At 41.5% G+C, this 16102-nt stretch overlaps 1 protein-coding gene across 1 annotated transcript in view; it reads left to right on the forward strand.

Annotated features, from left to right (window-relative positions):
• Positions 1 to 16102, forward strand: part of itfg1 (integrin alpha FG-GAP repeat containing 1) — a 221775-nt gene that overhangs the window by 40885 nt on the left and 164788 nt on the right. The window contains exon 7 of the mRNA XM_034680660.1: positions 3904 to 3953. Coding sequence (XP_034536551.1) covers positions 3904 to 3953 — 50 coding nt within the window. The remainder of the gene's footprint in view (positions 1 to 3903; positions 3954 to 16102) is intronic.

Consider the following 16102-nt stretch of genomic DNA (forward strand, 5'->3'; position numbering starts at 1 on the left):
TTAACTTAAATGAGTCTTTAAAGGGACCACTGAGGCCAGGTGAAAGTCCCCGGAACAGTAAAAACTGTGTTAAAGTGAGTGATGGTGGCAGCAGTTGAGTTTATGTAGCTAGCTAGCAGCTCTTTATGAGACAGTGAAGAACACTTTCTGGCAGAGACGGCTGATAAGGGAGGGGAGAGCAGAAGGACAATTCACTGCAGATAATGTCAGATGGATCACATTAAAGTGACCTTATCGTTCAGTTTACCAAAGGGAATTGGCTTCTCTCTGTCTGTGCATATTCGCCTTGACACACACCTCAAACTGCTCACTTTCCCAGAATGGATTGGTGCTCAGGGTCCTGTGTGGAGCAGTGTCTAAGGAAAAAGCAGGTTGGAGTTCAGTGTACCACTCAAGGGCATTTTCCCTTACAAGTCATGAGTTTACAGCCTCAGTACACCGCCTGACAGAGTTGAGAATCAAACCATTAAATGGAATTACTGGGCTGTTTCAATTTGAACTGGCATTTAGTAATCGACTCGAGGAAGAGAGATTAGTAGAGGAAAGAGTTTGTCAGAAGTGAACTTGGGTTTTTTTTAAAATGGTGAGATGAGAAGTGAGGAGAGGAAGAGCCCCCACAGCGAGAATGTTAAGTGTTTACAAAATGAATGTCTCTCTGTGCATTTCTCTGCACCTCTGTCTACCGCTGTGTCTCTCTGAACGACACACCGCTGTCGCACCTAATCAGCCAATCACTGCTGGATTCTGTCTAAGAGGCGTGATTGGCTGATTAACCAACCTCATTAAGTTACCACCCAGTGCGACCACGAACACACAGTGACACGGGCAGGCACACACACAGTGAGAAGATTACAGAGTGTATCCTGCACTGTGTATGTGTGTGTGTGTGTGTGTGTGTGAGAGAGAGAGTGCGTGCGCATCTGCATAATCTATGCATGCTTTGGTTATCTTTTTCTGTAAAATGTTCTGAGTCTTTTTGTGGAACACGCCAGCAAGTTCACAAAGTTATAGAAATTAAAAGTTGTTTTTACACTTCAAGCAATTAGAAGTGATTTAACTCTGCATTAAAGCTGTGAAGAACCTCTTAGAGATGGCTGTATGTTTGTGTGTGTGCGTGGATGGTGGCGGATGGATGAATGTTTGAGGTCATGGAAATAATAAGTCTTCCTTTAGCACTCTGGTTGTGTCATCACTGACTTAAAACTGTAGTTTGGATCGGCGTGTGTGTGTGTGTGTGTGTGTGTGTGTGTGTGTGTGTGTGTGTGTGTGTGTGTGTGTGTGTGTGTGTGTGTGTGTGTGTGTGTGTGTGTGTGTGTGTGTGTGTGTGTGTGTGTGTGTGTGTGTGTGTGTGTGTGTGTGTGTGTGTGTGTGTGTGTGTATGTAAGTTGCACCGAGAAGCAGAAGGGGCAGAGTAAGAGATGAGTGCATTCATTACTGAGTGTAGGTTGCCTATTCTCTGGGGAAGCAAAGGCATAATTAAAGCCTTGCTGGGCTTCACGAACAAACTGAAATGGGCCACTGTCATAAAGTAACCCTGTCATAAAGTCTTGATCCTGAAAACCCTGTTCCAGCAGGGTAGCTTACATCCAGTGTAGTAAACAGTGGCGCGTGGTGTTTCTGTGTGCGCATCTGTCAGCCCATCTTATCGCCCACTATGTTCTCATCCGTCTGCATTAGCACTTGGCAGTGTTAATTTCAGACCCAGCATTTTTCGTTTTTTTTGATCAAATATTTCTTATACTATTTAATTTATTATCTTTGTTTAAAAATGTTATGAACAAGAAATATGGGCAGGCATATAAGCCTGAACTATCCTTGTGCTCTTTCCTCAAAAAATAAGTAAATAATATAATACACCAAACAGACTGCATAAAAAATGGATGTAGTATCCATGACATCACCCATCTGTTCCTGAGGGCTGTTTTGAAGCCAGTCGTCAGCAGGGGCCATATTGGAAATGCTGAATACAACCAAACTTTGTCCGTTCTAGTGTGAGGTAAAGTCGCGGGCCTTTTTCGCTAACAGCTACAGCTACAGGGTGCCTGCCTGTCAATCAAGTCAGCCATGTCCTTATTTGGGGAAAACAGGCCAGCATTTTGTGCCCACCACCACCATTTATGGAAATATTACAATTGAGTTGAACAGACTAGTAATTCTGGGGCTGAATAGCGAGTGACTACATTCACTTATTGGGTCGACCCAAAGTGCACATCCCTAGTTTAAAGCATAGACTGAATAAATAAAGGACGTAATATCCGTGACGTCACCCATCTGTTCCTGAGCGCTGTTTTGAAACCGATCGACAGCGACAGCCACAGCCATATTGGTAATGCAGAACTCAACCAGACAAAATGTGACGTAATAAGGCAGGGTTTGAGCCTCCTTGCCAACAGCTATGTGTTCCTGCCTGTCAGTCAAGTCAGTCATGTCCTTATTTGGGAAAAAAATCCTTCCTCAGGGACTTCATATTTTGAGACCAGAGGTTGGTTTAAAGCCCCGATAACATCTCCGGAGGACATAGTTGTCGGTTTGCAAAAGTAGTATCGTAGGGACTCAGTGTTTAGTATTCAACTGTACTTATGCTTGTACCTCCAAGTGTGGAGGCTATTTCAGTTTTGTAAAAGCTGGAAGATGCTCTCTTTCAGGAGGACCGACTGGAGCAGGAATTACAAATACAGGGATACAAGTTAGATTTAGGAAAGGTGTCTTGCTGAATATCCCCTACCTGAGGTGGCAGGATATTCCCAGAGAGAAAAAGCTCTCCCTCTTTAAGCTGTTTCACTCTGGTGACTTTTTTCCTTGGTGCTGGAGGCAACTGCAGTGGAATCCAGGGATAACATTTCAGAGCACATCCAGGGGAGGAGAGGGTGGGGGCTTGAGGGATATATGCTTTTCGAGTCAATACAGTGTTTGACATGCAGCCAATGTAAAGAGAAGTGAATTGTCTATACTGCTACATTTTATAACTCCAGTAAAAAGTCATGCACTGTGTTATAAATTAACCACTGTCTCCAATATGCAGTTCACACATGAAACTTATATTCCCTACTACATAAACATATAACAGTGTTTCCATGTCATCTCCTGTTCATTCATCTCCACAGTCATTAACATGTATGTATTCCTATGCAGAGCACAGCAGCACATGGAGTGCTGCAGGGCCCTAAGGCAGATCAATGCCAATATTTATTTCATGTCCAATTACATGGGCCGAGCTGCAGTCCGGAGAGCGCAGCGATGAAAGTAAACGTCTTCTCACAGAGAAGCGCACAGAAGCCGCATTAGAAGTGCAGCCTGCAGCCTAAGCTTCGAGAGTGAGGTGCATAAGTACAAGTGCAGGTTATAGGATTCCAATAGAGCAAGCTACAGGCATTACCAGGGGGGGTGAAGCCTCCAGAAAGCCGAACCAAATCCTGTTGCTTTCAGAGGGAGATCCCCCACCACTCTCCTTCTTCCTTTTCTTCAACTGTGTCATGCTGCTGCTTTAAAAACCAATTCATCTGTTTGGCTGAAGGAATCCCACCTTCCTCCCTCTGTATTGATCAGTCACGACCTGTCAGTGCCCCAGGTCTAACAGAAGTCGAAGCACATCAAAATCAGTCCAAACTTTGGAATCTTTTAGTTTCTACTTTTGAGCCCATATGCTGAGTGATCTTTACACCTCATATCATCAGGTCTCTATTATCATGCCAGTTCTTGTCTTGGATTAATCACTGTTATTGGTATAAAGTAGAATTCTCCTGCAAGAATAATCCATCAATCACTGCATTGCTGTCATTCCCACTAATCTTTAGTATTGGTTTACAATCAATCATTAAAGATTGCCAAATGAACTGATTTATCACTTAATGTCTTGCTCACTTCTGTCTGTCTCTCTCCCTCTCTCTCTTTTTCTCACTCCAGATTTGTTCCTGACGACTGTTGGGCCAAAATATGAGACCTTTATCAACAAGGTAAGAAGCCACGTAATGCTTTATTGCTTCTTGTTTTCCTATCCCATTTCTCCCTTTCACTGTCTTTCTTTCAAGAGTACGGTTAAGTCAGAATAGCCAGGGGGTTACCTCCCTCCTACGCCTGTACAGGAAACAGGATCACTGTGTGCTCATCCCACAAAGTCATATCAACACTGAAAGACTGTAATGCAACATTTACAGAATTGCAAGGGAAGCAACGATTAATTTGAATTTGTGTTTTATTGCCTTTCGGATAAACACTTCTGTACATCATTCATCATTACCCCATGTAGGGAGGTTCCGAAGCGACTCATATCCTACTCATTTAAATGAAATTGAAATTCCTACAAGATGCCATCTGTTATCTGTGCTTGTTTACATCCAAGTAGATCAATCAATCAATCAATCAATCAATCAATCAATCAATCAATCAATCAATCAATCAATGTTTGTTTGTTAAGCGCCAGATTCCTAGCAGAGGTGCTGGATGCCATACTGATGCCGTCTAAGGCAGTTATATTATTAGAGAAGTTGCGTTAGGTGTAATAGGCAAATAACAATAACCTCAGTTTTTGTCTGAGTTTAGCAGTAAGACATTGCTGGTCATCCAGGCCTTTATATTTACAAGACAAGCATCTAGTTTAGATAACTGATTTGTTTCTTCTGGCTTCACTGATAAATATAACTCAGTGTCATCAGCATCACAATGAAAATGTATTGAGTGTTTCCTCATGATGCTACCTAGAATAAGTAGAGCATTATAGCATTACAGCAGTAGCCATCTATGAACTACAGCCCCTGGTAGTGATGGGTGGTTGTGCTGCAGCTTGGACACATACTTCAATCAGTCACAGTTGATATAACTGATGGATCATGGTCCAAAAGTGGATGATGGATCCACTCAAAGTCCACTGTAGGCATGCGGGTCAACTTATACAGGGAACTATTTCATGCTGTCAAATTGTCAAAATACAGTAGAGGTCTACCCAAGAGCATGTCCCTCTGGTAGATGACACTAAGGAGGCTAGCTGCGCACTGACTGACAAAATATCATTTGTCATATGAACACCTATAAGTATTGACCAGGTCTTAAAGGTGACATATTCCGCTCTTTTTCCTCAAAATATATTGGTCTAAGAGGTCCCCAAAACATGTCTTAAAAGTTTATGCTCAAAAAAACACTTTGAAATCAGATTTTGGCATGCCTGAAAAACCCTCTTCTTCAGCCCTGCTCAGAACACTCCGTTTTCTCTCTGACCACGCCCCCACAGGAAGTGGATGTGCCCTCGGCTCTCAAGCACGTTGATCTAATGTTTACATGTTGACTGAATATACACAGCTGCTCACAGACCCGCGTTACTTCAACTCTCTGAATTTGATCCAGAATCTGATCCTGATGGAGAGGCACCTGCAGCAGGACCTTTCTGAACGATTGGCCACAGATTTAGTGTTTCTTGTTGTTTTATTTGTCAGTATGTCGACGTGTGTCTTGGTACACAGCTACGAACATGTAGCTATGTGGCTATGCTAACTAGTGCTAGCACTTAACCATGATAAATAAAAATCATCCACTAGATCTTCAAATCTGAAGACGTGGGGAGTAAAACCGACCTTTGTGTTTATTAAGACAGCCTACAACTAGCATGCCTCCCTCCTAAGCTCCTTGTTAGCACACGTGTGCAGGTAATGAAAAACGGAGGAGGGGTTCAGTATTATTTTATACAGTCTATGGGCTGAACAAGCTCCGAGCTCTGACCTCCGTGACAGACTGGATATTGTTGTGACGTAACAAAAACACGGAAGACTGAAACGGCTCGTTTCAGCACACATTTACAGAAAGGTGGAGAAATCAAAACAGGGGCAGAATGGATTTTTCGGGGGTTTGTAGACATGCCAGGGACACATATTTCAGGTAGAGAACCATTAAAAAGTTGATTTTGCATGATATGTCACCTTTAATTAATCATGAGCACCCCAAGCATAAATTTAGTCGTAGTAGCACTGACAGGCTTGCTTTACTTTTTTAATGTTGTTCTTTGGAAGAGATCAGACCTCTACCATTACTTGCTGCTGTAATATTGTTCAGCTGGAGGATTTAATCAGTCTTGCATTATTTTCGTTTCAAATTATTTTAAGTAAAGGTGAAGCATAATAGATGTGAATAAAAGCATTTGTGCAAATGACTTGCATGTAAAGACGCAAGTAGATGCGAGTTCTGGTGTGGCGGCGCAAAAGGCGCAAATTGGGCGCATAAGTGAATTATACAGGTGGATAATTTGGATGAAAAATCTGAACTTGTATTAGGAAGTTAGCTCTGCCCTATTTAGCATAACCGGCTTCCCAATCCAATGTACGCAAGCTCAACGTTGTCGGATAACAACAGATCGGTGTGGCATGGGAACCCCCCTCTTGTGAAAATTTGCATCTTGGGCACTCGTGTACACGTGAATGAATCAAGTAAAGACAAAACATTATCTTGATTGTATTCACGTGACTAGCGTGAATACACACACACACACACACACACACACACACACACACACACACACACACACACACTCACAGTCCCACCCACTGTTTGCCATCTGTTCAGGGCCTACAACATGATGCATAAAAGTCATTCCATATATGTGTTTTATGTATGGAGTTGAATTCCTCCACCTGTCGCATGACTATGTGTGTCTGTGTTTAGTACATCTAAAGGTGTTCTCCCTGTGAGCAAAGTGTGGTGACCTGCACTGCACCCTTCTTTACATTTTCTAACTGCATCAAACAGATCTGCAAAGCTATGTGAGCTGTTGGGCTGCATGATTCCTGGCTCTGCTGCAGGACTAGTTTATATTCTGGGAGAGCAGAGAGAGGAGACTGTGGCTCAGAGTTTTTGTCGAAAGGGCCCTGTTTGAAATTCAGCAGGTCGAGGCACCAGTCGAACAGTAGTCTATCTTATCACAGTGAGGGGGAATGGGAGAAAGAAAGAGGAAGGGGAGAGAAACAGAGAGAGATTGAAGGATTTGTCAGAGAAAGTGTGTGAGGAAAGAGAGAACCCAAGCAGGAGCAAAATGGGGAGAATAACCAGCGTTTTCAAAAAAGAAAAGAAAACTGCAGAAGGTTCGACATGTTGTAAGAATGATGATCAGGCAACAGGAAGCAAGAGGACAGTTCGAGGGAGACATGATGATCATTTTGATTTTCTGGAGAAACTTGAAATTCTATTTTCAGCCACCTCTACCAAAGAAGTGTGTTCACCTTTTTGTTGTCCTTCTGTCTGTTTCAGGGACTTTTGATGAACATGTTTAGTGGAAACTTCAACCCCTAAGCCAAGAAAAATATGTTTACTTTCTAACCATGCCAGCACTACGGTTTACAACTTCAGTTCAGGTTGAAATGTCTTTATAAATGTTTGATGAGCTGTCGTGAAATATTGCACAAGCACATATACCCCTTAGAGAAGGAGTCCTGCTGGCTTTGGTGATCCCCTAATCTGCTATTGCACCACTAAACAGATTTATTTCTGATATTAACACATTTGATGAATTTCAAGGAAATTTGTAAACAATCATTCATGTCCCCCAGAGGATGAGTTCTTGAACTTTCAACCTTCTAACTTTTATGTCGCACCATCATGTTGTTTTCATGTTGGACTTATAGACTGTATAAATAATGGACGTAGTATCCGTGACATCCTATCTGTTTCTGAAGTGCTGTTTTGAAGGTGATCCTCAGAGGGAGCCATATTCGAAATGCTGAACTCAACTTAACTGTTGTCGAGCTAGTGTGAGGTAAAGAGGCGGGCTTTGAGCCTCCTAGCAAACAGCTACAGTGTTCCCGCCTGTCAATCAAGTCATCTGTGCCTCTCATAATGGAAAACTCAGAATCTTAATAATCGAAATTGCCATGTTATGAAAAAATTCACTCCCGTACAGTGTGTGCTGAGAGAGAAATGAGCTATCTAGACTACACTCGTTTTTGGACCAGGCTGTAAACATGTGTATTTCTGCTGTAAAAATATGTGTTTTGAAATTTGTGTGTATGTGGTTTCCAGCACTTCTGGAGCCAGCCTCAAGTGGACACTCGAGAGGCTGCAGTTTTGTAACACTTACGCATTGGCTTCAATTCTCGCGGCCGGATGTTGGTGCTTGGTCAGACTCAATATTTCGGTAGTATGGTCAGCGGGCATCACCAATTGGTGGACCTCGGGCCAAATCTGGACCAAGTCGCAGCCCTATCCCAGGCCCGCTGTTAAATTTTGATGAGCATCTGTTTTTGCCAGTGTAGCTTTTTATGACTTTACGGTAGTCTAATCTAAACGATGCAGCTTTTCTCGCCTTTATGGTAGACATTTTAGACACCCGAGAGAGTCACATACTTTGTTGTAAAACCATCACATTGGATGAAACTCAACAAGTCAAACCTTTTATGGACCTCAGTGCTGGGAGTGATACAGATACACACACACAGGAGCCAGGTGAGGGGACTGCTAGAGACACAGCAGAAGAAATGAGTAAGTCATGGAAAACTAGACATTGTGAAAACAGAGCTTTATATCAATCCATTCGACTCCTGACCAGGGTTTACGTTAGCCAGTATTTACTGGCTATTAGCCGGTTTCCTACTTTGACAAGTTTACAGAAGGTTATGATCATATGCTTTATGAAGACTTCCATCAAGTTTAGCATCCCAGCAGGATGAGATATGAATATCAAAACATAATCGGTGATGGCCACCTTCCAAAACACTTAAGGGGACAAATAGCGTGCACGTGGATTACTCCCTTCAGGGTAGTGTGCATAGGACATTACCAAACATTCACCCGTTACTTGCACACGGAATTCGGAGCGGAGTGGAGTTGGTGCACGGAGGACACCGGACAGACATGGCAGGCCACGCCTGTTGGCCCCGGACCAGAGGAGGCTCAGGTTAGAGTAAAAGTGCGGGGCTTACAGTATGACAGAGGATGCTCTGCTGCCTTTCATCTTTACTACTGATATTAGACTACAAAAAATAATTCACCGTGCTGCTCTCATACAGCCCTATCTGACAGCTACCGGACATTTTGAGTTGGAGCGTTTTTTTGTCACTCACAATGCAAACTGCACTTTAAGGAAAAAAGAGTCCAGGCGTGCTGGCCCGTTACGCTACCATACAGTCTCTCTCCCTCCCCCTCTTTCTCAATGCAGCAGGTTGGCATCGACTCACTGTCCCACGGTGCTTGATCATATTATTTATTAATTGACTGATTTAAAATTTTAAATGTGATTTTCTGGGTTACCCTGTCAGTGTTTTTAGTGTTTTATTGCTGGTAGATGTAACCTATTAAGCAGATAGGGCTTTCAGAGGGTATGTCCAACAGTTGTTATATAGCCGGAATTATGCAATATCACCGGCCAAACTAGCCGACATAAAAAAAAAGGCTGCTCCTGACACACGCTGCCTATACAAAGTGCTAATGTTAACTTTGTGCCAACATAAAAACATTTTCACTGACTCAGGAGTTACCTGAGGCAAATCCAGCCCAGATTAAAAATTTTACAGGGAAAGCTAAATCTCAATGCTCTCACTTACCAAGTGAAAATCCAAAAATGAGGGAAAAAGAGGGAAGCAGGTGTTAAAGCAGATTATTACCAGATAAAAAAAGATACATTATTTGGCACTTACAACCGGTTGTAAAATGTAGTAAACAAACTAAACAAAAGTATATTTTCAGTCAGGATTCTGTTAGAAAGATGAAGAGGAAGAGGAATTGCAACTTTCAACACAACAACAAACCAAAGCATACATCCAAATCAACAAAAACATGGCTTCACCAAAAGAAGATTAAAGTTTTGGAATGGCCCAGCTAGAGCCGAGACCTGAATCCTGTTGAATATCTGTGGGGTGATCTGAAGACGGCTGTGCTCAGGACATGCCCTCACTATCTGATGGATTTGCAGCTCTTTTGTAAAGAAGAGTGGGCAAATATTGCCACGTCAAGATGTGCCATGCTAAAAGACTCCTACAAAAAAATGGAGTGCTGTAATAAAATCAAAAGGTGCTTCAAACAATTGTTAGTTAAAGGTATGTACACTTATGCAACCACATTACTTTATTTTTTTATTTTTTCAATTGAATTGTTCACGTTATAGGTCACATTAAAGGTGGAAACAGTTCTGACATGATTTATCTTGGTCTTAATTTTTTACATCACAAAACCTGGCATTTTAACAGGGGTGTGTAGACTTTTGATATCCACTGTAGATATCATATCATTGAAATAAAAAAATGCGCAGGTCTTGCAGTATTGGCCAAGGTTTACATCTCCACAGTGTGTGTTTGTTCAACCAGAAGCTTTTGTTTATCTGACATAAAGATAATGACATCATTAGCATTTTCTTCTTTAAGCTAGATGCAGATGACTATCCATTATAATTAGCATCCACATGTACTAATGTAGAATTTGCATGTAGATGCCATTTAGAGTGGTGCTTTTCCTCCATGACAGTAGAAAGCCATTTGACATCAAAGACTTGTTTTAATCCATGCAAACAAACAGAGGCTATCTTCTTCAAGGCTATCTTCAGGGGCTTTCAAAAAGCCGACTAGAAAATCTGTTTGGATAGAGGATCTGAACATTTGTGTTTCAAGCTCTGTGAGAAGACTTGTCTGCCTTTGTGTCATTATTGATCATAAACAGTTCATACATTAATTCTGCTCTTTTGTAGTGAGGGTCAACCTGACCGCACAAACTACTAATTGATCGATAAAGCTTCTGAGTTTGGTGAAGTGGATCCATGATTGTTGTGCTTGTTGTGTACGGTCAACACAAACTGTGATGGGAGTTTGTGATGGAGTTTAAGGCCTGACTGGTAAAACTAGGTCCTCTGCAATACTAGTTTCACTACTCCACCTCTCCCTTATTCTAAACTCAGCTCACTTTGATTCATCCTGCCAGGTTGTCTATATTTTCCTGTTTCTCTTTCCTTAAAACATCAAACAACTTCCTCCATCTGCACATACTTTGAATACATTCAAAAATCTTGTTCCTCTAAAGGCTCATGACAAACATATCCATGGATGCACACGCATCCTCATGCATACTGTTTAAACACAAACACACAAGGCCAGGCTATTTCCCAGCATCCTCCGGAGCATTAGACCCCTGTTAATCCCACTGCAGTCTTCGGTTCAATGCAGCTGAATCCACCGGTCACAGGCCAGCACACTCCTCTTTCTCCAGCACTCTGCTTTAATTACTTTTCTCTGTTTTCTCTCCTCCTTCGTCTCCTTCCATTTCTCCCTGTTTCTGTTTTCCTGAGATTACACAGGAGGAGGAGGAAGACACAGAGGGTGGGGGAGGGGGAGGGGGAGGGGCAACAAGCCAGAGAAATTAGTGAAGTGAGATGTTTTCATTGGGCTGCAAATAGAGCTGAAGCATTTTAAAGGTCAATTCTCTGCAGTCTGATATAACAATTTAGGTCATAGGTGAGCCATTAACACACACTACTAGTGACAAAGTTACACTTCAGTTTGTGACATGAACACTGCCACGTTTTGATATCTCTTTTTGAATTCTCTACAGGAACACAACTTTTTAAGCTTCGTTACTGCCGCAGAAATAATATTTAAATGATTATGTCATGTATAAAGAAACCTCATCAATATAAAAGAAAATTTAAATAAAGAAGAACAACAATAACTTACATTTGACATTTGAAACAGTGGTACATTTTGCATCATTGGACTCTGAAAATAAACTCTTTGGGGTTTATGTTTCCATTTTTGTTTTCATGGCAAGAAAAACAATGAAATGTCCAAATTCAAAACAGCTAATTTCATGCTAATTTGGCTTTGTCATAAGTATTACAACTATTCTCTCCAGGCCTAACATCATAATTTGCACATAGTAGTGTGGTTGCATGAGTTCATGTGGGCCTCACCTCATAGGAGGCAACAAAATATCACAAATATGAATGGAACAATATTCAGATTCGGACATTTCTTCTTAAAAATTAGTCGTTCTAGTTTTCCACAAACTATGCAGACATACTAAAATCTCTTTTTTGAACAGCACCATGTGTGTGAGATGTAGTACACTGTTACAGGTTAGTATTAAGATCAAAAAGGTTGAACATCCTCCAGCTTTAGTGGACCTATAACATTCAGTTTCAGTATCTTCCAGAACCCTTAACCCCATTAATTCCAGCACATTAAAAAGTAAAAATGTCATGCACCACGGTGAACAATTTCCTCACTGTACACGTTTGACATCTTATCGTAACAACAACAATTCTGCACCGATTTAATTTACTTTGATGTGTTTAAATATCACTAAAATCTCCGTTTATAGCTTGAGGATAGATGCTTGCACTTTTCTCATGCAGTTAAATGTCTTTTACTGCTTCAGCAGCACGTATGTCATTCCACTGATCTCTTTCCTGAGGTGTGTGTGTGTGCGTGTGTTTCTGTGTGTTTCTGTGTGTGATTCATGTGTTGGGAATGATGTGAACAGAAGGGAGGATTAATAATAAGACATGTAATCCTTTCATCTTCACACATCAATCTACACACACACACACACACACACACACACTTTTAATCCCGACATCTTGCAATCAGGCGACCCGCACCAGTCACACCAGCTCAGACCTCATTCTCAGCACACAGAGAGTTAACTCTGCTGCCTCATCTGACGGGGATTCAGCATGTGTGAGTGTGATTGGAGGCTCTGATCTAATTGACTCGAATTGAATTCAACTGATTTGAAGAGATCAGCTTCAAAGTGTATCATTTTCATTTGCATGTGTCAGAGAAAAACTCATGCATGTATTTCACAAAGTAGAAGGTATTAGATATTTCACACTACTTTATTCCCACTGCACTTTCTTCACTAGTGAGAAGTTCCTTCATATACAAGGTATGAAACTGCAACCATTTGAGTTGAGCAGCAACATTTTTGCAACCTCAAAAAATATATTTGGGAACATCTGTGCAAGGGCAAATTGTTTTTGTGGTTAGATTTTTTTTCCCACATTTTAAAAATAAAACTAAAGGCACGGTGTTATGACATCAGTCATAAGAGAGTGACGTGGGCATTCACTCTAAAGCCTGTGGGGCGGAGGTTTCAGGTAAACTTCATTCACCGCAAAGTCAGACTAATCAGTGCTCACCACCAAGTCCAGTCATGAGTCCAGTCAGGATTCAAGTCAGACAACACTGCTGTAAGTGTAATTCTGCTATACAGTCTGACAGTTAAACATGGGACCTGATAGATTTTCCTTGAGTTTTAAGTGGACACTTGAGGGAACTGACATTTTTTGAGACCTCTGCATTTGCTTTAATTTCCAATGCCGGAGGTCGCCGCTAAGTTTGGTAACAAACTAGTCTTTCTACTGCCAGCCTGATTGTTTCTCTGGTGGACTTTAAATTAAAAAAATACTGTAAGTGCTTTAACATTCCAGCCTTAACAGCATTCAAAGCATCAAATATTGTGCTATAAGTGATTAACCTCTAAAAGCACAATTTGTGTGATGTGAATATTTGAAATTGATTGGAGTACTTTGCTTCATTAACTGATAGCCTGTGCCTGCGAAATTGCCTTCATGAAATAAAACAATTCACCTGCTGTGATCCGCTCTTAAGGAGACATCATGTCATGTTATTTGCACCGTATTAGATTTACCTGTGGACCTTGTGATATTAAAACTGACCCCCATATCTGTGTTTCTGTGGTGCACATTTGCACTGGCTAAAGCTCTGCAAATATTGGCTTCTCACAGTACTATAAATAGGCTAGCACATAATGACTGATTAGCCTGTTGAAGTACTGAAAAATGTTCGTTCCCTCATACTGCCATGCATGTCATCAATCTAATCATTGTGAGATTTCGCTCCTCTCCTCTGGTGGATTTGAGCTTGCTCTTTTTTCTCAAATGTGTCTGCATGCTGTGTGGTGAGATAAGCCTTTTAATTTTTCACACCAAATCCATTTAAAACCAACATTTGAAATTGCTTTCACTGCCTCCATAGTTCTCAAAAAATGAGGCAAAGAAAGACAGAGAAAATAAATCCCTTGCCAAAAACCAACAATCAAAACTACCCCAAATTACTGAGATACTAACTTTCATTGGACAGTAAGTGGTACATGGCATTTATGTTTGGGGGAAAAGTTTGGTGTTTACACTGAAATGATTACTCCCACAGTGGGCCTCATTTATCAATCTTGCGTTGAAACCATAGACTGTATAAAATATGGACATAGTATCCGTGACGTCACCCATCTGTTCCTGAGAGCTGTTATGAAGCGAATCGACGGCGGCAGCCATATTGGAAATGCAGAACTCAACCAGGCAGAGTGTGACGTAGTGTGAGCCTCCTAGCCAACAGCTATGTGTTCCCGTCCAGGAGTCACGTCAGTCATGTCCTTATTTGGGGAAAAAATGGTAATCTTAATATCTTCTGAACCGTCGTGTTAGATGCAAATTCACCCCCTGTACAGCATGTGCCGAAGAAATGATCTACGTAGAGCCAAGCTGTTTTTTGGACCAGGCTGTAAACATGTTTATTAATGCTGCAAAGATCGTCTTTTTTGAATTGGTGTCTATGTGGTTTCCATTGTTTCTGCAGCCAGCCTCAAGTGGATTCTCAATGAATTGCAGTTTATAACATTTCCGCATGTGCTTCATACTTTGAGACCAGAGGGTACCGCTTGTGCAGAACCAGGCTCATGTTAGACAGCCATCTGCTTCGACCGAGTTTGGATGGGAAAGAGGGACGGAGGAGAATAAGAGAGAGATGGAGCGATGATGAGACGGATAGTAGTAGTGATTTGGCCTTATCGCCACCTGCTGGTCTGTCATGCTTATGTGGGGATTTTCAGACGTTGCTGTATTGTCTATTGGGAAAATTGTCTGTATGGATGTAGACGGAGCTTAAATATCAGTTTAAATGCAGTTCATGGGTCGGCTTTATTGTAAATGTGCTTAAACTTTCCTTTACACAAGAATCAAGCTAATGTCACCTTAAGGAAAAAAAACAAACAGGTGGTTTTATGTGAAGTTATGTTTCTCCACACTCTCTCTCTTCTCCCAGTGACATTAAACACAAACTTTGCCTGAAAATCACTGTTTTCTGCTGCAGGATAATCAGTGTGGCTCCAAATTACTTGAGCTTTTAGTATTACTCTGCGAGTATCGCCCCATTTTGAGCCACAGTCGGGCAGTTGTCCCTTTCGGATGTCAAAATATTGATGTACTAAGTGAGCTAAAGAGAACTTCAGTCCACGTCATTAATCTACTGGACCATCACCCTGGCAGCACTATTCATTAGTCTCCTAATCTAAATGTCTCAGGGCAGAGTGGGAGACTGTTTGTATGGGGCTGCCATTAAGATGATCAAGTGGGTAGTTTTCTTGAAGAATTAGACTGACAACTGACCCAGAGGGCTAAACCATTTTTTTGTTCTTTTTGTTTTTGAGCTTTAGGACTCCAGTCTGAAGGAACATGCCTGTCGAGTTGCCTACAAATGGCCCAAACAGGCTTTTTTTCATGCTGACGTTTCAACATGTATTCCATTAAGCTGCGAGGGTTTTCAGGATCCTAATATTGTGCTGCTGGCTCTCTGTCACACTGTCAAATCGTCATGGCTTAGTGGGAGCAGAGCTGTTGTTAATGTCATTAGTGGGTTTTTTACTATGACAAGAAAAAAAATTCTGTGAAGAAGGCTTAATTCAAGTCTCATTCATGACATATTTTTCACTCTGCCTAGTGTAGGTACTACCATTCAACCACACTAAACTAACATGTAGGGATGTAAGAATATATCATAAGTCTGTAAAAAATACATACAAATAAGGGTGGATTAAAATCGATTCAACAAAATTTGTATTGGGATATTATTTTTAAACACTAGAATGCGCTATCTGCATTATACCCTGCTTGTTCAACGTCATTAAGTCTCCTGCGCTGCTCTCTCATCACTCGCTGATTGTAGGTGTTTTAAGTTTAAAGCATGTTTCAGAATCAGCTGAAGGTGCTAACGGTGTTACACACAGTGGAGACAGTCAGCTGGAGGCTGCGTCTGAGTGACAGGTCTCCACGAGCACTTTTTTTCTCCGCTGCCGGACTGATTCTGACCCAGTTGCGCTCCCTTGACACCTGACGACGTTTAAATGCTTA

This window comes from Notolabrus celidotus, chromosome 3, assembly GCF_009762535.1.
Source record: "Notolabrus celidotus isolate fNotCel1 chromosome 3, fNotCel1.pri, whole genome shotgun sequence".
Classification (NCBI taxonomy): Eukaryota; Metazoa; Chordata; class Actinopteri; order Labriformes; family Labridae; genus Notolabrus; species Notolabrus celidotus.